General features: G+C 33.6%; 1 protein-coding gene across 1 annotated transcript in view; it reads left to right on the forward strand.

Annotated features, from left to right (window-relative positions):
* USP25 (ubiquitin specific peptidase 25) overlaps positions 1-21939 on the forward strand; it is a 141245-nt gene that overhangs the window by 40724 nt on the left and 78582 nt on the right. The window contains exons 5-8 of the mRNA XM_024120127.3: positions 2962-3124; positions 11039-11125; positions 17132-17269; positions 19800-19876. Coding sequence (XP_023975895.1) covers positions 2962-3124; positions 11039-11125; positions 17132-17269; positions 19800-19876 — 465 coding nt within the window. The remainder of the gene's footprint in view (positions 1-2961; positions 3125-11038; positions 11126-17131; positions 17270-19799; positions 19877-21939) is intronic.

Genomic DNA, 21939 nt, shown 5'->3' on the forward strand with positions numbered 1-21939 from the left:
TGAAAATCAAGAGATGTATTTTCTTGGTGGGAGGGGGCTGAAGAGGAGGGTGCCTGAATTGACTATCGAACCATTAAAAAAATACTTTCTGGTCTTTAGTTTTTAGTAATCTTAACTAGATCTGGAATAAGAAGAATGTCATTGTCTCAGGGGAGTCTGGATTGTAGATTTGGGATGGGTTGTTGACACTTGTGGGGAACAGGAGACCTAGTTTTACTCAATATGGTCCTGAGGCTGAGTTTCATTTTATTAACTTCATGTGACTTATTTTTATTTTTTCAATTTTTAATATTTATTCTTTTAACCTCTTTATTGGAGTACATGTGACTTATTTTTAGACTTTAATTTTTGTAGACGTTACATTTTGTAGAAATCAGGTCTTCTCAAGTTTTCCATGACTGTTGTCTGTGTGACCCGTTTCCTGGTCATTATGATACAAATGATCTGGTGTGTTGGCATTGAAAAGGGTTATTTCTAATTAGTATTTTATTATAATTAGAAGTTTAAAAATATGTAATGCTAGAGGATTATCCACCCAGAAGATTTAGGAATGAGTGTATTTCTTCTTGTTCTCCTTCACTTTTGATCAGTTTATGCTTTTGGAATATACTGTAGAATCCTCTTTTTTAATGGTTATTGTACATGCCCAGTGGTGCTAATCAACTGCTGGATGCCTCTTCTGTCTCTTATATATGACCGCTGGTGCTAATTCTTCTTTCCTGTTTGTGGTATGGTTGCTACTTCACCCAGAACCCATTGCTTGTTTTAGTTCATTCATTTCTAATTACCAATGTAGAAATAAGGTTCCTTTATTTATACTTCTGGATATACATATGTTACAAAAGGAGCAAACTTTTCAAATGAAAACACTCCCATTTATAAAAGTCAATAAATAATTAAATATACCTTGTTATATAAAATAGACTTTGGTGTTGTATTTACCTTTTGTATACTATGTGTTAACTTTTCTCTTTTGAAGTAGTCGCCTTGTACAACTTTAATTTTTCCAGTTGATTATTCTTATTCTTGTATTATATTATGTTGAATTGTACAACTTGAACAGTAGGAATTCTCTCAAGTTGGCTCTTTGACTTACCTCCCCCTTATGTTCTTTAAAACTTATTTCTGAGAAGAGTGGGATGTTCTAGATAAATGCTGATTTTCTTATACCCCAATTCATCTAACTAAATACCTTCCAAGGAGTTCTAGTACCTTTTAGTGGTCAATAGTTTAAGAGAAAAAGCTTGTATGGGCCGAGGTTGCATGGAGAGTTGATATTTGGGCAGAGTACTGCTGCTAATGTTGGACCACTCTTAAAAGTGTATACTGTTTATTTTTAAATATGTGAGTTTACTTTGATCTTTACATTGTAATGTATCATGTTGTTTTCTTTTTAAAAAATTGATTAATTGATTAATTAACTTATGGCCGCGTCGGGTCTTCGTTGCTACACACAGGCTTTCTCTAGTTGTGGCGAGCGGGGACTACTCTTCGTTGTGGTGTGCAGGCTTCTCATTGTGGTTGGTTTCTCTTGTTGTGGAGCACAGGCTCTAGGCATGCGGGCTTCAGTAGTTGTGGCACGTGGGCTCAGTAGTTGTGGCTCGCGGGCTCTAGAGCACAGGCTCAGTAGTTGTGGTACATGGGCTTAGTTGCTCCATGGCATGTGGGATCGTCCCAGACCAGGGCTTGACCCTGTGTCCCCTGCATTGGCAGGCGGATTCTTAACCACTGTGCCACCAGGGAAGTCCCTATCATGTTGTTTTCTGCTTTTTTTTTCAGTATGTGGTTTTACTGATTCCCAAAGAAGACTCTATCCTACATTCATATAAGTTATTTTAAGTAATACTAGTTTGGAATCTAATACATTGTATCTAATGTCATGTTGTAAGGTTAGAGACAAAAGAATAATTTACTTTTTCTGCATAATTAAGGAAGATAGCTTTATTATTTTGACATTAATCTGATAGAGCAAAATCTTTAGGAGAAAAATAGTGTAGCATGAATGGATCTTCTCAAGAAGCCAAAAAAGTTGAAAAAACTTATTCTTGCTGAGGTTTTGTAATGAATACAAAGTGAGTTAAGATATTTAGCTATTATTTATGCTTATTTAGAATAGTAAGTAACACATGTCTTGAGCTGGCAAAAATGCATGGTTAGTTTATATGTGGGGATTAGGGTTTTCCAGCATGTTGTTGCATGTTTAAGAGCAAGAAGAACACCATTAAGCAAAGTAGCATTACTCTTAGCCGTGTTTAGATATTTTAGATATATTTTTAGATATTCTGTAGGTGCATTTATTTTGAAGAGGTTAATCTTTTATTATTCTGATATGTAGATATTTATTTCAGTAGATTTTTCCCTAGGCAAACTTTTGGGTAAAGAAGTGAACACATAAGTATTCTCTCCCTTTATTTAGCTCTTGTAGAATCATGGATCTCTAGAACTGAAAGGAACCCTAGAATTTACCTTACCCTTTTTATAATAGAAAAGGGAATTAATGGTCAGAGGAATAAAAGTACAGTTTTTTTCAATTTTTAGTTTTCTTGATTCAAAGTAAATCTTATAAAAATTAGTCATTATGTTATATTGTAAATATGTACTTCAATACAGTGACTTTTCAGAAAACTTATCTAGGTACTGTATCCCTGGTACTAAGCCTCTAATTTGTTGAAACATAATTTAATATATTTCCTATTACATAATGCTGTCTTTTTGTGTTTGAAATTTCCTTTTTCTGAGAAAAATAGGCTGCATGCCTCTTGATGTGTTGGCATTGCCACGGCTATGTTCTTCAAGAAAACTAGCTTCCACTTGAATAAATTTAGTTTTAAATATTACTTCCCCAGATGGATTGTCTAGAGCATAATCTATTAAAATCCTTATAGTATGCTATTTTCTAGGGTACAGCACTAAATTAATACTGTACTTTTTTTCCCCATTATCTTCTTTCCATTGTTTAAGGGTTCTTGAAGCCAGCATAGCAGAAAATAAAGCATGTTTGAAGAGGACACCTACTGAAGTTTGGAGAGATTCTCGAAACCCTTATGATAGAAAAAGGCAGGACAAGGCTCCTGTTGGACTAAAGAATGTTGGCAATACTTGCTGGTTTAGTGCTGTTATTCAGGTAAGAGTCTTTATGCAGATCTTACTGGGTGGGCCTGACAGCAATGGAAAGTGGGTTGGGGTTGTGTTTCTTTTAAGCTGTATACTTTATATATAACTGCAGACCAGGTTTTAGTATGCCTTACTGTCTACTAACCTAGTTTGGGGATTGCAGTATTCCCCACCCCACTTTGTTCCTCACTCCCAGTATGGAGTTTTAATGATAGAACACTACCTAATGCCTTATTCAGAATTAATTTTTCCTCCTTCCCATTTGTTGGGAATTGTCAGAGTGGAAAGAAAATATTTTTGTATATAAATCCCTGCAAATTTAGGGAAGGATGTGACCAAGATATGAAACCAAAACTGTTTTTTTTTTTTTGTGAGTCAGATCAGAATTATTTATATATAATGGAAAATATCATTCAAGAATTATAGTCATTTAAATACTATTTTTATGTAAGAGAGCATTTTATTTGAGGAGGGAACAGATTGACAAATAATTCTCAATACATATGTGAGAATGATGTAAAGAATAAATGTTGATTAATCGAGAATAACATATTTTCTTCCTAACTTGGAAAGGCCTTAATGAAATGTTTCTTGAGCTCCTTATTCTAAAATGAAAAATGTTTGTATGCGTAGATATCCATCATCTTCTCAATTTGGACTAGTTTTCTTTTTTTTTTTAAAACTTCTTTGTGATATGACTTTTGTCATAAATCTTTACCATTCCCAGACATTGATAATGTTATCCGTCAAATTGCAAAACGTTAAAGTCTCCTTAAATAAAATAATTATGAATAATAACATGCTCTTAATTTTAATTGCCATTTAGGAAAATTAATATTTGTGCTTATTTTCCTAATACAGCTGAATTGTAGCTTATTTATTATTTCTGATGAGTACTTTTTAAATCATTAGATGTTTTCTAATTTACATTCTTTTACATTCAAAATATCTCTCCATTTTGTACTTTTCCAAAACTGTATACGGCGTAAACTTTCATATGCTATTAAAGCAACTCACAGGTTATTAAGTTCATTTCTACAAGGTTGTTAATTGTGTTCTCTAGGCGATTAACCCGTAGTTTTAACTTTTTTTCTACTTCCATGTTATAATTTCCAACTCTTTTCTGCCTTTCTGGCAAATAATATTATGTAATTTGATTTCCTTTGGTTTTCTGGATTTATGCCTCACTTTTTAATAAACTGTGGTATACGCTAGTTAATAATATGCTATGTTATTTGTTTTCCAGCCTATTAAAATGTTAAGGAATACCTTGATTAGCATAAATTTGTGATGATACTTTTGTTCTTGGCCTTGAGTATGCATTAATTGTTCACTTACATGCCAACAATATCTCAAACTTTATTTGCTTAATCTTAATTAAGCAAATTTGCTTATCTTAATCTCTTAGATCTTCTTAATAGGCTATCTTGCTTTACTTTACTTGCACTGTTAGTAAGGGCTTTTGCATTTCATTGTTCAATCTAAATTTCATAATTTAGTCATCATTTTAAAATATGAAGCACAGTTTTAAGGCTCTGATCTGAGTGTTTATGAGTATGCTTTGCAGCCTCTATTTGGACAAGTAGATGCTACCTTTACACTATTAGAGCCAGTAAATGAGGCTCATTGATTAGCTGTTTCTCTTAGAAACCTATAAGAAGTAAGAAAGTGCTTCTAAAGAATCAATAGTTTAGTTAGAATAAACACCTAGGAGAAGTAACTGCTAACCTTGAAAAATTTGGATTATAATAAAGTAATAAGATACTGACTTGGGGATGTGGGAAAACATGAAGCTTCAGAGTTCAGAAAGTTGTGGGTGGGAAGAAAAATTTATCTGGAGATAACTTCGTTTTGTTTTTGAATGTAATTTTAAAGTCTCTTAACCCATTTTAAGTACCTTTTACTTTTCATTTCTAGTAATTGAAATATTTTATTTTTTCATTTCTTGACATTTGCTTAATTTCACAGACATCTGAAATATAACAGTTTATCATCATAAATGGAACTTTTCACTTATGAAAGAAAATTTGGGTAGGAAATCTGTATTAGTGTTGGAAGTTTTGTTTTGTTTTTTGCGGTACGCGGGCCTCTCACTGTTGCGGCCTCTCCCGTTGCGGAGCACAGGCTCCGGACGCGCAGGCCCAGCGGCCATGGCTCACGGGCCCAGCTGCTCCGCGGCACGTGGGATCCTCCCGGACCGGGGCACGAACCCGTGTCCCCTGCATTGGCAGACAGACTCTCAACCACTGCGCCACCAGGGAAGCCCTAGTGTTGGAAGTTTTTAAATTGTATTTTCCAAAGCAAGGTGGAACTTGTTCAGACTGTGACATAAATGTACTGTGAAGTTTCAATTACAAACTTTTCTCAGGGATGGAATTTATTATACTTAGTTGGCAAGACTAGTATGAAACAACTGGGAATTCTTTTCTTTGTAAGTATTTCTACCAATTATAGTAGTTTACTGGGATTATAAATCTCTAACTTCAGAGTAGGTAATGAGGATAGGCTACAGAAGGCACAGCTTTGTTATATTTGTTCCTTTAGGTACTGAGACCTAAGTATTTTGGAAGAAAAGGGGAACAGAATATCAGAAAGAGACTGTAAGCAAAGAGAAGAATGGCTTACATAATCTTTTGGATGCTAATAATATTAGCCTGACTGTCTTTAGATTGGGTATCAACCAGTTATCTAGTCAGGACTATTTTCATCCTGTTCAAAAGGAACTTTTATGTAGAAAGTACTAATTGGAGCTGCTTTTTCTACTAGGGTGTCAGTGAATTAGGTAGTTACATATAGGAATATATTCTCCTCTTTCTCTGGTTTGGGGTGTTAAATTCAAGTAATCCATGGATTCTCATGATAAACCTTAGCACCATTCCCATTTGGATGCCTCTGAGATGCTCCGAAGTAAGGTGCTCATACTTCTCAGTTTGCCTGGTACAGTCCCAGTTTACTCACATTGTAGATCTATCAGCACCTATTAATTAGTCTCGAAGCCCTTTTTCATACTCAGCAGGGTTATGGGTTGGATGATAAAGTATATGGTCGCCTTATGCATAAATTATGAAACTCTAAGTTGACTAAAATACAGGCACCCTGAGGGCAGAGAGCACATCATCTAGGTTACTGTTCTGTACCAAACAGTATGTAGTAGAGTGTCTGACATGTTGGAGGAACCCTTTAAGTAATTACTGAGTTAGTAAATGAATGAACCGTAAAAGAGCATATATTACTTATGGTGGAATTGAAGACTTAAGATGCTTCTACCACTCTAATGTATTAAAGTATGGTATTGAAAAGGTGCTGCAAGTTTTCAAAACATTTCAGGATATCATTTAACGTGTTTTTCATAGCCCTTGCTTTTGTCTCTAATTTTCATCAAAGAACATGAGTACATAGTTCAAAGAGAAAACCAGAAATCCCATAGCAATAAAAGCCTTGTGAAAAACAGCAGTCCTCTGCTCCAAACCACCCTGCCTGAGAAGCATAGTCCTGCTTCTTAAAGGCGTCTACAACCAATTCTAGCTGTTTCTCTTGCTATTTTCGTTTTTCTAAATGACATGCCGTTCTGCAGAGATAGATGGGGATTTAGCTGTTTCATTTCACCTACCTAGAATTGCCTTTCCTTTCATCTCCCAACATAGTTATATCACCAGTTAAAAATAGTCAGTAGTCAGTGTTTACATTTTCTTTGACTTTGTAGACATTATAGTGGTTTACTAAGACTACCTCTCTGTAATTCTTTGTTTTCCTGGAGTTGTCAGTTGCCACCTTTTCTTCCTTCTGTTTTCTGTATACTTATTTATCCTTAAAAATTTCCAGCTGCTTCAACCTCTCTTTTGAGGTATTATCAATAGTGTGTTTCATATACTCAAACATCTCAAGCATGTTAACTCTTTCTTTTTCTTTTTTCTTTTTTTTCTTTGGTGAGGGGAGTCCTTTACAGCATGAGATTTCTGTGCCTCAAATCCAAACTGGATCCTGATTTTTTTGTGGTTTAAGCATGGTTGCTAACTTTCCAAAAGCAGGTCTAGAGAAAGGGAATTGGGGAAGGGACAATTGGGGGTCAGTTGGCAGGCTTTTACTTAACCCTATTTGTAGCCCTGAATCTCATCCTACCCTGAAATACACTATGATTTTATGAACCTGAGTCAGTTAAATTATATTCAAAGTTTAAATTTTCCTGTATTCCACAGAGGAGAGAGTACTTGTCTAATGCTTCTCAGTCTGGGAAGGACATAGGGCTTTAATTGCTCTGTATAGACTTTCAGTTTTTAATCATGCCAGTCTGTTTCTGTCTCACATTGAAACTTATCTGATACCATTTCATTTTTTAAAAAATACACCAAGGAGAATTTATGTTGCTTTTCCTTAGTATCTTTCATTATAGACAGTTTATGTCTCCCTTTGCTCTCTTGTCATCACTCTTTTTGTTTTCCACAAATTATGTATTTAAACTCTGATCTTCCATTAGCTCTCTGATATTAGCAAGAGTTTAACCAAACTCTCCTTTAACAAATTTCAAAATTGACACATTAGCTTTGGACTGAATGAAAGGATACTTGTTTTCAATGTGTATGACTCACAAACACAATTTAGGCAGTAGTGACAATTCCTCTTTCCCACCCCTTTTGAAGGAATATGTTGACTAATACTGCTATGCCTGATTTATGGTATAGATTGGTACTTAAAATAAATTCTATGATTTGTTGTAATAATCCATGGTCACAAATTCTACTTTGGGTAGTAGCATATTAAGTTGTTTTCGGACATCTACCTGCTCATATTTTGCTGGAGTCCAAAACAAAACAAAAGAAAAATGAAAAATCAGCTCTTTGAAGGCATCATAAACCCTAAAGCAGTGAGGAATTTTGAGACTACACTTTGAGGGAACAAGAATTTCAGAGAGTAAGCTTCACATTTTGGGCTGATTTTATCTTTGAGGCAATTTCAGGAGTGACTGCTGATTGGCTGGGGAGCTAAGCAGAGTTTCACACAGGCTTGGAGCCCTAGGAAACACCTGAGATTTTCAGTTAACTACTAAAGGGCTACACCCTAGATTTAACTGAGAACTGAAAATAGACCAGGCTTTATAATTTGTGAATCCCAGCTTGAGATTTTCTCAGAATTGATTGGGTTAAGATGATCTAGCGTTGCAAGTAGTCCCAGTTTTGCTGCCTGCCAGAAGGAAATGTAAATTCTGTTAGAAGATACTATCATCTCGAACTTTGAATTTTCTGCAGTTTTTTACATACAATGTCTAGCACTCAAATCAGTCATAATTAGTTATATCAGAAAATAAGACATGTCCAAAAATTAAGAGAAAATAATGGATAATTAGAAATATACCTACAGGGAAACCTAAAAATTGAATTATTTGTTATGTAACTATTACTATGCTCAAGGAATTAGAAGCATGATTGAGAATTTTGATAGAAAACTAAAAACTATAAAAAACAAAATAGAAATTTTAGAACTGAAAAATATGATAAATGAAGTTAAGATATCAGTGGAAGAGTTTAGCAGGATATCAGACACAACTGAAGAGAGAATTAGTCAACTGGACAGTTTGTGGAACATTTTCACACTAAAGCCATGAGATACAGGTGAGAGCATATAAGAGATATTTTGGACATGGTGTAAATTGTACTAACACAATTTATTTTTGGTTCCAGAGGGAAACTAAAAGGGAAATGGATAAAAACAATATTTGAAGAGATGACAAAGAATATTCCAAACTTGATGAAAGAGATGAAGCCACAGATTAGGGAAGCAATAGGAACCAGGTAGTATGAATGTAAAGAATACTACACCAAGCACATCATAGTAAAACAGAAAAACACTCTATACAGAGAAAATACTAAAAGTAGCCAGATGGAAAAGGTGTATCGCCTCTATGAAGGAGCAAAAATAAGACTAATGGTTGACTTCTCAACAGAAATGCTATCTTTAAAGTTCTGGGAAGAGTTAACTGGCTGTCTAGAATTCTATAACTAGCAAAAATCTTTAAAAAAACCCCACAATTTTCAGTTTAGCAGAAGCTGAAATACTTTGTTACCAGGAGACCGACACCAAAGGAAATTCTAAAGGGTGTTCAGGAAGAAGAAAAAAGTGTTCCAGTGGGAGCTCAGAGCACAGAAGTGGGATTGAGATTCTCTAGATTTGTCAATATTCTCTTTCCTATTTAAATTCCTTGTAAGAACAGTCTATACTTTGTCCCCCTTACTTTTATCCCATTTCTTCAGGACTCATTGCTGCTCTTCTGCCATTCTACCATTCTACTGGAAAGGTGACTTCCCAATTGACAAGTCTAAAGATTATTTTCTTGCCCTTACCTTACTAGAATGTGGCAATCTTCAACCTTTGCTAATCTTGTCCTTCATGAAATTTGCCATTGATTCTTTGATGTACTCCAGAATCTTCTATGGTACTTTATATCTTTGTTGAGAGGTTCTTGACATAGGAATTTTTAAAGCTCTGCAGTTATTCTGATACACAGCTGTGTTTGAAAGCTTTTTCTACTCCTTCTTCTTCTGTGATCTCATACTCCACACTTTACTATTTTTTTTTTTTTTGTCTTTCTTATAGCTCTTTTTCCTCTGGCTTTTAAATGCTGCTTCTTCCTTAAGTTTCTGATTTTGGTCTGTTATTGTACTTATTATTTCTGATTTATAACATCTGCTCTAATTGTTTTAACTTGCAATAACAAGATAGTACAAGGGCAGAGACTTGATATATTTTATTCTCTGCTGCCTGTCTTCCTTGTGTCTGGCATGTAGTGGGTGCTCCATAAATATTTGTTAAATGAATGAATAAATGAATGATTATGTTCTATTGTTTAATTAAAAAATACTTCAGATCACAATTATCAGTTTTATGGTTTTACCTTTCATATTTAGGTCTTTAATCCACATCTATACCTATATATCTATATATGACTATTTCTTTATATGTAGTGGACCAGTTTTCCCAACACCCAGTACTAAACAAAATCTTGTTTTCTTATGGATTTGTGGTGCTATTTTTATTTTCTAGCAAGTTGGCTAACCCATCTTTTACTAAGATTGAATACATTATCATCTCCAGGACAATGATTTTCAAACTTTATAAACTGTGACTCACAAACACTTTACACATACGTATGTATGTAAAAATATCACCAATGAAAATTTTACAAATGATACTCTGGTGAATTGACTGTTTATGACATGTTCTGATATTTTCCATTATATTTTATTTCAGTTTTTAAAATTAATGTTTATCATGATGACATTAAAGGGTTACAAGCTATAGCTTAAAAACATAGCTGCAAAAAAAAAACATAGCTGCAGGAAGTTTTTTCATGAGCATCTTTCACATGCTTTCATTATGCTCTACATGATCAATATTACTGTATTTTGGAGTAACACTGCTATTGTTATAATTAAATATCTGTCTCCTTTCTAGGTTGTGTGTCTCCTTGACCATTAGTGATAATACGTAATTTCTTTGTGTCTCTATCACCTAGCATCTGGCCCATAAATTTATTTGTACTATATTTTTGTAGAATTGATACCTCTAGAAAACTCATACTGAACATAACATGTCTAAAAAGTTCTTGACTTTGCATTTGTGTAGATTTTATTTTGAGGAAACTGCTTAGGCACATAGTAACATAAAGAAAGGAAACTTTTAATAATATATATTATGTTTTTTTGAGTTGTCCACGTATAATTTTCTTCTTTGCAGTACCGTAAATATTGTTAATGATCAAGAATAATATGTCAAAATAAAAGAAATGTGACTTCTTCTCAGCGAGAAAATAGGCCTTCTTGTGCTAGTGGGAAATATTCTGTATATAAAAGAAATCTCTCAGGCCAGTCATATTTTTATAGTTCTATTAATAGAATTTTCCCTTCGGTTATCTTAAATTGTTCTTTTTCAGTCATTATTCAATCTTTTGGAATTTAGAAGACTAGTTCTGAATTACAAGCCTCCATCAAATGTTCAAGATTTACCCCGAAACCAAAAGGTAAAATTATGAAAAATTTTTAAGCAGAGTATATATGATCTTCATATTCTTTTATCTGTGCTTGCTTTTGGGAAATTTGCCAAATCAAATCTGAAATAGTGTCAAATTTGAATGTGAACCTATTAATCTCAGCTACAACAGTAACTTCCTATTCTTGGTTAATATATGGTAAATATGAAGTTTTCTTCACCTGTGTGTCAGTAATAGGCCAATTTTTTTGTTTCACTTTAGTAATTGCTTTTTTCTTCTTTTTTTGGGTTGTCAAATTTCAGTAAATTTTATAGGTTACCATTTACAATTCAAGGTCTTTACTCAGTTGCCTCCTGAAAAATTGTGTGGAAATCAAAAATTTATCAGTTATTTCCGTAGATGAGCTCTTTAAAAGGTTAGTTTTGCACTGGTTGTCTTTGCAGTGCAAATCTGTAACTTCTAATATTGTTAGGCAATGTAATGTGACAGAGAGCACAGGCATCAGGACCACCTTTCCTGGGTTCTGGCTGTGGACCTGCTTGATCTAGTTACTGCTCGTTTTCCTTATCTGAAAAGCGTAAATAATAACAGCAGTTATTTTGTAGAGTTGCTGCGAGAATTAAATGAGATAAAACACATAAAGGACTTAGAAGTACCTGGTACATAGTAAGTACTAGGTGTCAGCTATTGCTAGTTATTATACTGTTTATATTAGCTTTTCAAAAGATAGGACTGATTTGCATGCAGAAATTCATACTTAATGAAAAAAATTAATTATGGAGATGATATCCTTGAGTGTAAGACTTCAGTGATCTTGTCATAGAGAAACTGTACCCCTGAAGGGGACTGGTTGCAAAGACAAAGAAGTTAAAGTTTTAGGTTTCAGTAAAGTGTTGAACTTTGTGTGACCTATTGTTAATAGTAATAATACATTATTAAATTATGTTTTCCTTTTAGTGTCGAATTTTGAAAACTACTTTTCCTGCAAACATGTGAAACATTTATAATGCTAGCTAGTGGGAATATAATTTGATTTATAACCAGCTTTTCAGGCCGTAATCTTTGGCCATAAAGTGTCAGACTGATAAGCCATTTTCAAAAGGGAAGCAAGATCACCTGACCAACTACTCATACTTCCAGAGAAATTAAGCAAACACCTTTCAGTCATTACAGTTTTTACATGAAACTTTTTGGACTGTTGCCTCCCTCTGTCACAATTTGATTAGTTCTTTGTTCTGATGTCTTGGTTGAAGTATATTTATAATTCACATGATTATTTAAAATTATTGCTTGCAATTAGAAAGATATCTAGATAATCCCCCTAGTACTTGGAAATTATTTACACCTCTAAATAATGCCAGGAACAAAGAACAAATCAAAGAAGAAATTTCAGGGTATTCTGAACCGAATAAAAATTAAAACATGATGTATCAAAATTAGAGGGATTTAGCTAAAACAGTGGTTAGTGGAAAATACATGAACTAAATGCCTTATTAGAAAATAAGAATTGTTTCAAATTAATGGCATCAGATTGCATCAAGAAATTAGGGGGGGAAAGCTCGTTAATTTGAAAGCAGAAGAAAGGAAATAATAAAGACAAGGACATAAATCAATGAATTAGACATCAGGAAAACAGTAGAGAAAAATTAATGGAACCACAAGCTGCTTCTTAAGAAAGTTGGTAAAATCGATAACCTTCTAAGTAGACTGAGTAAGAAAAAAGAGAGAAAAAAACAAATTACCAAAATAAAGAATGAAAGAGGGGCACATCACTGCATATTCTGTAGACAATAAAAGAGAATAGTGGAATATTATAAACAACAGGCAAATATTTTAAAAGCTAACAGCTATTGAAACTGATGAAAAGATAGATAACCTGAGTATCTCTATATTATATTAAAGAAATTGAATTTTTAGTTAAGAACCTACCCACCAAACAAAAAAAAAATCAATAGCAGCAAGGTTTATTGGTGAGTTATACCAAACATTTAAGGAAGAAATAATAGCAATTCTCTACATGTTTTCCCAGAAAATTGAAGAAGAGGTAAAACTTCCAAATTTACTCTATGAGACCAGCATTATGCTGAAACCAAAAGTAGAAAAATATATTTCAAAAGAAAACTACAGACCAATATTCCTCATGAATAATAGAAGCAAAAATTGTCAGATTTTTGGCAAGTTGAATGCTGTAGCACATATAAAGGATAATAATACCTCATTGGCAGGTGGGGTTTATCCAGGACTGAAAGATTGGTTTAGTGTTCAAAAATCAGTATAATTCATCATATTAACATATTGGACAAGAAGAGCCGTATGACTGTCTTCAGTAGATGACGAAAAAGGATTTGACAAAAGCTAACATATTTATGGCAAAATCTCTCAGAAACTAGGAATAGTAAAAAACTTTTTTATCCTGATAAAACTCATTTATGAGAAACTTACAACTAATTATAATACTTTATGGTGTAAGACTGAATCCTTTTCCTCAAAGATCAGGAACAAACAAGATGTCCCTCACCACTTTTCTATTAAACATAAGACTGGAGTTCTTAACCAGTGCTGTAAGGTAAGAAAAAGAAATAAGCATGCAGATTGGAAAGGAAGAAACAAAGCTGTCTTTTCATTTATATGACTGATTGTCTATTTAGAAAATCTTAAGTACTCTACTAAAAAAAAAAGATGCCAGAATCAAGAAGTGAGTTCATTCAGCAACATTACGCGATACAAGGCAAACATACAAAAATCAATTGTGTTTCTTAATACTAGCAACACACAACTGGGAATTTAAATTAAGAAATACTTATGTAAGACAGCATAAAATATGGAATATTAGAGATAAAGTAGACAAAAGATATGGAAAACTACAAAACATTGCTGAGAGAAATTAAAGAAATAAAGAGATATACTGTCATGGATCAGGGGATTCAAGTTTTTAAGATACCAGTTGTCCCCAGTTTAATCTATAGAATCAGTGCAATCCAGTTATAATCCCAGCAGGCATTTTCATAGGAATTGACAAATTGATTGTAAAATTTATATGCAAAATCAAGGGATGTGGAATAGCCATAGCAGTTTTAAAGAGAAAGGCAGTGTTGGAGGAATTAATTATTTGGCTACAATGATCAAGACACTTGTGTTATTGGTGAAAAGATAGTCATATAGATCAGTAGAACTGAATAGAGAGTCCAGAAATAGAACAACACATATAGGGATAATTGGTTTTAATCAAAGTTGCCAAAACAATTCAATGGTCAAAGGAAAATCTTTTAAACCAGTGATGTCTTAGACAGAAAAATACTTTTCAACCTTTACAGGACACTATTTATGAAAAAAAAAAAAACACACAATGAACTATAGACCTGAAACAAAGAACTAAAACTATAAAAATTCTTGAGGAAAACATAGAAAATTTTAGGGTTCTGGATTAAGAGAAGATTTCTTAAGAAGGATAATAAACAGGCACAAATCATACAAGAAAAAAATTGATGTTTCATTTTCATCAAAATGAAAAGCTTGTCTTTGAAAAATTCATACAGAATGAAAAGGCAAGCCACAGATTGGGAGAAAATATTACTAAAATATGTATCACACAAAGGAATTGTATCTAAACTATATACAGAACTTTTACATCTCAATAGTTAAGACAAGTAACCTATTACTATATAGGGAAAAATATCTCAACAGATTACAACACCAAAGAAGATACACAGATTGTAAATAACTACATGAAATGATGCTCAGTGTTACTAGTCATTAGGCCAAATGCAAATTAAAATGAGGGGTGCCACTAGAAGCACTAAAGTTAAAAAATATAGCCCATATCCAAGTGTTTTAGAATGTGGACCTAGAACTCTCATTACACTGCCAGTGAGAATATAAAGTAGTTTAATGCCTTTCGAAAACAATTTGTTTGTTTCTTAGAAACATCTACCATACAGCCTTGACATTTCCCTTCAGTTCTTTACTCAAGAGGAATGAAACCATATGTCCACACAAAGCCACATCCAGTAGTATCCACTGCAGCTGGAACAGGTTAATGGATAAATAAGTTGTGGTCTGTCCACACAATGGAATCCCACTCAGCAATAAAGTGGAATTAATTATTAATGTACATAAACATATGGATGAAGTTCAAAATAATTATGCTGATTGCAGGAAACCACTGACGAAAATGAGTACATAGAGTATGATTTGATTTATATAAATTTCTAGAAAGTGTAAAGTAACCATGGTCACCTGGGAATGATTAGGGAGGGGAGTGAGGAATGAAGAAAGTTTTGGGGGTGATGGACAGGTATGTTATTGATTTTGGTGATACATTTCATGGGTGTATACGTATGTGAAGCTTGTAAAATTGTACAGTTTCTAATGTACAGTATATTGTACATCAGTTATATCTTGATAAATCTGTTTAAAAAAAGATAAAGAATTGTGTTTGTATAATTTCTAGATGTGGTGGTATTTTCATAATTTAGCCATGCAGTGGCTAGTCTTAACAGCAACCACTCATTTTGCCTTTTGAAATTCAAGATTTTCTAGCCACAGGAATTGGCTGAGAGCAAAAAATGTTTTATTAAAGTATTTAACTTTTCACATATGCGTCTCAGCAGAATTTCGCTTGATTTTCAAAAGTCATTTATTTCATTCTTGTCACTTGGCAAGGAATGTCTCAAAAAACTGCCTTGCCTTAGGTACAGTGATAAATGAAGAAATTGTTCACAAGAAATTAAGGAGATTGCTCAAAATTATTTTATGGATTAAAATTTTTAACATTTACACTCTTGAAAGCTATTTATACAGGGCACTTGTTGGGGAATAGTAAGTACCACAGAAAAATCATGGATTAGTTTTTTATCTCATTTAAAACTTTTGCATTTCATCTTTATCATCAGTGATGGAATTTATTATGCTTAAATAAAATCCATGTTTTCTGTAACTTAGCATTTTCATGTTAGACTTTATGTACTTTCTGATTGCTATAATGGGTATGTAGTTTTTAGATCAAATAAATATTTGGAATCAATTTTATTCCTTTACACCTATTTCTTAGGACTGCTTTTTAATGTATTGTGGGAGCAACTGTTTCTTTATTAATTGATTATATTATTCTGGGTAACAACTGTACACACACAGACACACACTGCTACAAAACTATGCAAACTTGGAACATTTTTCTAATATTTAAATAGTATATATAAGCTTTATCTATTAAAATTGTTATTTCAGGAGCTAACCATAGTAAGAACTGCCCGTCTGATTTGTTACCATAATGTAATTTCACTAAGACATGTGAATTACATTCTTATAAAAAGTTTTCTTCTTATTTTAAAATAAATTGTTTGTGATTGATAATATTGGGTTGTTTTTGTTCCTTATGGAAGAAGAAGAAAAACAATAGTGAGTCTTCAAAGGAACACTAGAATGATGATACATTAGTCTAATATTAGGATCTAGTCTAATTACTTATTAGACTAATGTGTCTGATAATTAGGATTTTCACATAACAGTGGCAGTAGTGATTCATTGCTGAATGAAAAACATTAATTTCAGTAGATGTGGAGTTTGAAGAGATCATTGACTTGGAGGGGCCTGGGAAGGCTTCATGGAGGAGGGGGATTTTTGCTTAAATGGGTTTATTGAGCATAAAGTACTTAAGTAGTGCCTGGCACGTGGTTAGCACTCATTGAATGTTGGCTCTTGTTATTGCTGTCCTCAGCAGCAGCTGGGCTTTGCTGAATGGAAAGGATTATAATAAACAGACTTAAATGAGGATATTCTTGGCTGAGTAATGACATGATTTACTGTGAATATGTGGCATTTATTCTAAAATTGTGAGTCTAGATCCTCTGCTCTTTCCGTGTTTGACTCCTTCTCTCAGTCTCCTAGATGACATGATCACTTCTACTTTTATGATAAGAGTGCTAGATTCATCCCTAATCTATATTAGTTAAATTTTTGGTTAATTTTAAAGTGAGTATCTCTTTACCAGTAAAGATTTTAATTTTCACTTAAGGATTTTTTCTTTTTTTTCAATAGGAGCATCGGAATTTGCCTTTTATGCGTGAGCTTCGGTATCTATTTGCACTTCTTGTTGGTACTAAAAGGAAATATGTTGATCCCTCAAGAGCAGTTGAAATTCTTAAGGATGCTTTCAAATCAAATGATTCCCAGCAGGTAGCTTTGTTGTGCTTACTTGTTTATTAAATTTTTTATTTAATCTGATCTTAAGCAGTTTTTTTCAAAGATAAATGACAAAGGTGTTGTCATTTATCTTTATACAAATAAGCTGGAGCCATTTAAAACATTGTTTATTTGGAAGATTTACTTTTAAATTAAGAAATAGTGATAATCTTGAAAGTATATGATAAATGAAGCTGTAATTTATATTATAATTAAAATTACTAAATGAAAGCAGTGGGTAAAATTAAGAATGTTCACAAATTTTTAATTAAAAATCTTCACCAAGGTGTGATAACCCAGTGTCAGTATAGTATACACGCTTTTGATATGCCTCTTTTTGCTGGCAGAAAGTAGTTTTCTGTAATTACTCAGAAAAGGTTTCTGAATGACATTAACTTTGTTATTTTATTTTTCTTTTATTGTTCTTTTATTTCCCAATCTTTTTGTAGTGCTGTTTGGTTGCTTTTTATCCATTTTTTAGAAAGAATATTGGGAATTTTCCTATAAAAATAGAAATGTCTATAAACAAACCAACATTTTCACATATAATGTGAGAAGTCAGAGAAATTAAAGAAGGAAAGCGGAAGAGAAGGAAAGAAAGTAGCAGAGAATAATAGCAACAGTGTTGGAAAAGATGACAGTGACATAATGGGCAAAAGATAAAGATGATACTTGAGAGGAGATTTTAAAAATCTGCCACATTTGCATGGTAGTTGTAGTACTTGGATATAAATCTGTTACGTGGATATGTGGAGAGCTGAAAGATGTCTGAATTTGCCACTGCCTTCCCTGTGCTTTTTTTAATTCATTTTTTATGGCAAAGATAAATGAACAAAAAAGGTGGTCACATCAGAATTTGCTTATATTTGTTGTTGTTTTCAGTTTTTCTCCCCCCTAACATTTTCTTCTAAAGAGTATTGGATAAGTAGGAAACCTTTTTGTTTCTTGTCAGATATAACCTTGCAGGGTAAGTAATGTTATAGAAAAGTATGGAAAGTCATTTTAAAGTATTATATTAGTTTGCTAGGACAGCTGTAACAAATTACCACAAATCGAGTGATTTCAAGACAATAGAAAATGATTCTCTTATAGTTCTAGAAGCCAGAAGTTCAAAATAAAGGTGTTGGCAGGGCCGTGCTCCCTCCGGTGGCTCTCAGGGAGAATCCTTCCTTGCCTCCACCATCTGGTGACTCCTGGTGTTCCTTGGCTTGTGGTGCCAATCTCTCGTCTTCATCTTTACACGACCTTTTCCCCTCTATGTCTGTGTGCCTGCTCTTGTTTTTTTTTTTTTCCTCTTTTAAGAGTGCCCATCATTGGATTCAGGGCCTACCTTAAACCAGGATGATCTCATCTTGAGATCTGTACCTTCTTTACATCTGCAAAGACTCTTATTCCAAGTACAGACAGATTCTGAGGATCCAAGTGGACATATATTTTGACAGGCCTCAATTTAACCCACTACAGGGTGGTATGGGTGTTTATAACTGGCATTTTGTGTTAAGTTTAGTTGTCTTTATATGGCTTTGGAGCAATTTATTTAAGCTTCCTAGACCTTAGTTTCAACATTTTAAAGGTAAATAGGTTGGCCCAGATGCTTTTCAAAAGACTTCTAGCTGTAAAAATGTATAATAGTAAGTTTGTTTTATATTTGGGACTATTTTGATAAAGGCAAATTGCTTACACTTATTTATCTGTCTTTGGGAAGTCATAGTAGGGTTGCTTTATCCCCCCAGTCCACCCCAGCCCACTCCACTCCCCATGCAGGGTCTATACACACCTGTTTGCTATGCTCCAGGTCGGAGTGTTGAAAGAATTTTATGGTAGTTGACAAGTACAACTGCCACTGCTTATTCCTGTTTAACTATGTCAGGTGATCTAGGACCGAAGGATGGCAAAAGGTGAAGATTGTGCTGGTTCTGATTGGAGAATCAGTTCGAAGTTCATGAGGTGGTAGACTTGATAGTCGGGGAGTCAGTGATTAACTAGGCTTAACCTATCCAAATTAACAGATATCTTAGTAAAATCGGATATGGCTTAAAAAGTTGTGCATTAACAGTTGAATGGAAAAAATGAATTGTTTAAAAACACATATTCCTTCTGAGACAGAAACCAGTAATAAATCTTTATATAATGAAGAACTCTTTGGTAATGTGGGTCCTTCATTTTATAAAGATTCATTAGAGAGCTCTTTGTGGGGGGGTAATAACTTTTTAAAAATCTCATTGATAAGTTTGAATATATATATATACACACACACACACACACACACACACATATTTTTTTTTCCCTCCTAAGGTGAAACCCAGTTACATGATTATGAATATAATGCTTCTTTTTCTCAAATACTGATTTTATGCTCTGGTTAAGTTATAAATATTTCTTGCATTTGATGTGAAACATTTCATATGATACCGTTGTGAGGAGTCAGTTAATTATACATTTGAAAAGACTGGCTGTAAGTTTTATTTAGCGTTTTCATTGGTAGGCTCGAATATCAACAAGACTTTTTTTTTTCCCCCCACAGCAAGACGTGAGTGAGTTTACACACAAATTATTAGATTGGTTAGAAGATGCCTTCCAAATGAAAGCTGAAGAGGAGACGTAAGTTACTGTGAAATTTAGTGATGGAGATAAACTAGGAGATCGATAAATAACACTCATTTTTTTTTCTTATGTATTCAGTGTCAACAGAGAAATAAGAATCTGAGATAAGTGTGTGGAAACTCAAATGTTATCTGTATTATTGACAAGCTCTTTGGAATTTGTAGCCGCAAATGTTGGGTAGCTTTAGATGTCCAATATAAGGTCAGAATCTAGTGAGAGATATCTAAGAAGTGATCTCTGAAAAAGCTAACCCCACATCCTCAGTTCTTATTCCATGAAGTCATATTCCATGAAGAAGAATGGGTTAGTGGTAGGGAAACATGCCAGGATTAATAATTCTGATGAAATCTTTTTACATGGAATCGTGAGGACATTCATGATTCCTTCCATGTAAAGTTTCTCCTTAACATTCCCTGGGGCTTTTTATTTTGTGCCCATTTGGTTGAACCACTAAGACTCTGGTAATTTAAAATATATGGGCAGACCTCCTTAAAGGAAGAAATTCACACACTTTCAGGGTGGTCCTACTCCCACTCTTTTGAGGCCACTCTCCTAACACCAAACATTGGTTCCTTTGTGCATCTTGCTGAAACATTGGTGGACCATTTAGGATTTGCCACCACAGGTTCTGATGTGATTCTACAAGATGCATTACGTAAATTAACACCTAGAATACAGGCAAAAATCCAAGGCTGAAAATTCTTTCCTTCTCTTTTTATCTATTTTTGTTTTTATTTGTTCTTCTTCCAGTTTTATTGAGATATAATTGACATAACAGCACTGTGTAAGTTTGAAGTGTACAGCATAATGATTTGACTTACATACATCATAAAATGATTACCACAATAACTTTAGTGAACATCCATCATCTCATATAGATACAAAATATAAAAAAAAAGAAAAAAATATTTATTCCTTGTGACGAGAACTCTTAGAATTTATTCTTACAAATTTCAACTATAACATACAGCAGTGTTAATTGTATTAATCATTTCAGTACTTATTTATCTTATGACTGGAAGTTTGTACCTTTTGACCACCTTTGTCATCATTCAAAGATATTCGATTATTACTGACTATATTCCCCATGCTGTACATCCCTGTGACTCACTTATTTTGTAACTAGAAATTTCTACCTCTTAATTTCCCTCACCTACTTCACTCATCCCCCGCAACCATCCACTTTCCTACTGTCAACCAGCTGTTTGTTCTCTGTATCTATGACTCTGTTCTGTTTTATGTTTGTTTATTTGTTTTTTAGATTCCATATGTGAGTGAAATGATACAATATTTCTCTTCCTCTGTCTGACTTATTTCACTTAGCATAATACCCTCTAGGTCTATCCATGTTGTCACAAATGGCAAGGTTTCATTCTTTTTTATGGCTGAATAATATTACATGGAATGTGTATACACACACACACATGCACACACACACACATCTTTATCCATTTATCTATCAGTGGGCACTTAGGTTGCATCTATATCTTAGCTATTGTGAATAATGCTGCAATGAACTTAGGGGTGCATATATCTTTTTGAATTAGTGTTTTTGTTTTCTTTGGATAAGTATCCAGAAGTGGAATTGCTGGATCATATATGGTAGTTCTGTTTTTAACTTTTTGACAGCCTCCATACTGTTTGGCATAGTGACTGCACCAATTTCCATTACCACCAAGAATGCATGAGGGTTCCCTTTTCTCCACATTTTCACCAATGCTTGTTGTTTGCTGTCTTTCTTGTTTGTTTAGCCTCCATGTGTTTGTGTTTTTTTACATTTTTTTCCCTGTAATTTATTTCTAATCTCAGAGTGTTGTGGTCAGAAAAGATGCTTGATATGATTTCAATTTTCTTAAATTTACTGAGGCTTGATTTGTGACCCAACATGTGATCTATCCTGGAGAATGTTCCGTGTGCACTTGAGAAGAAAATGTAATCTGCTGTTTTCAGATGGCATGTCCTATAATATCAATTAAATCTATCTGGTCTATTGTGTCTTTTAAAGCTTGTGTTTCCTTATTAATTTTCTGTCTGGATGATCTGTCCATTGGTGTAAGTGA

The sequence above is a fragment of the Physeter macrocephalus genome, chromosome 1, assembly GCF_002837175.3.
Source record: "Physeter macrocephalus isolate SW-GA chromosome 1, ASM283717v5, whole genome shotgun sequence".
NCBI lineage: Eukaryota > Metazoa > Chordata > Mammalia > Artiodactyla > Physeteridae > Physeter > Physeter macrocephalus.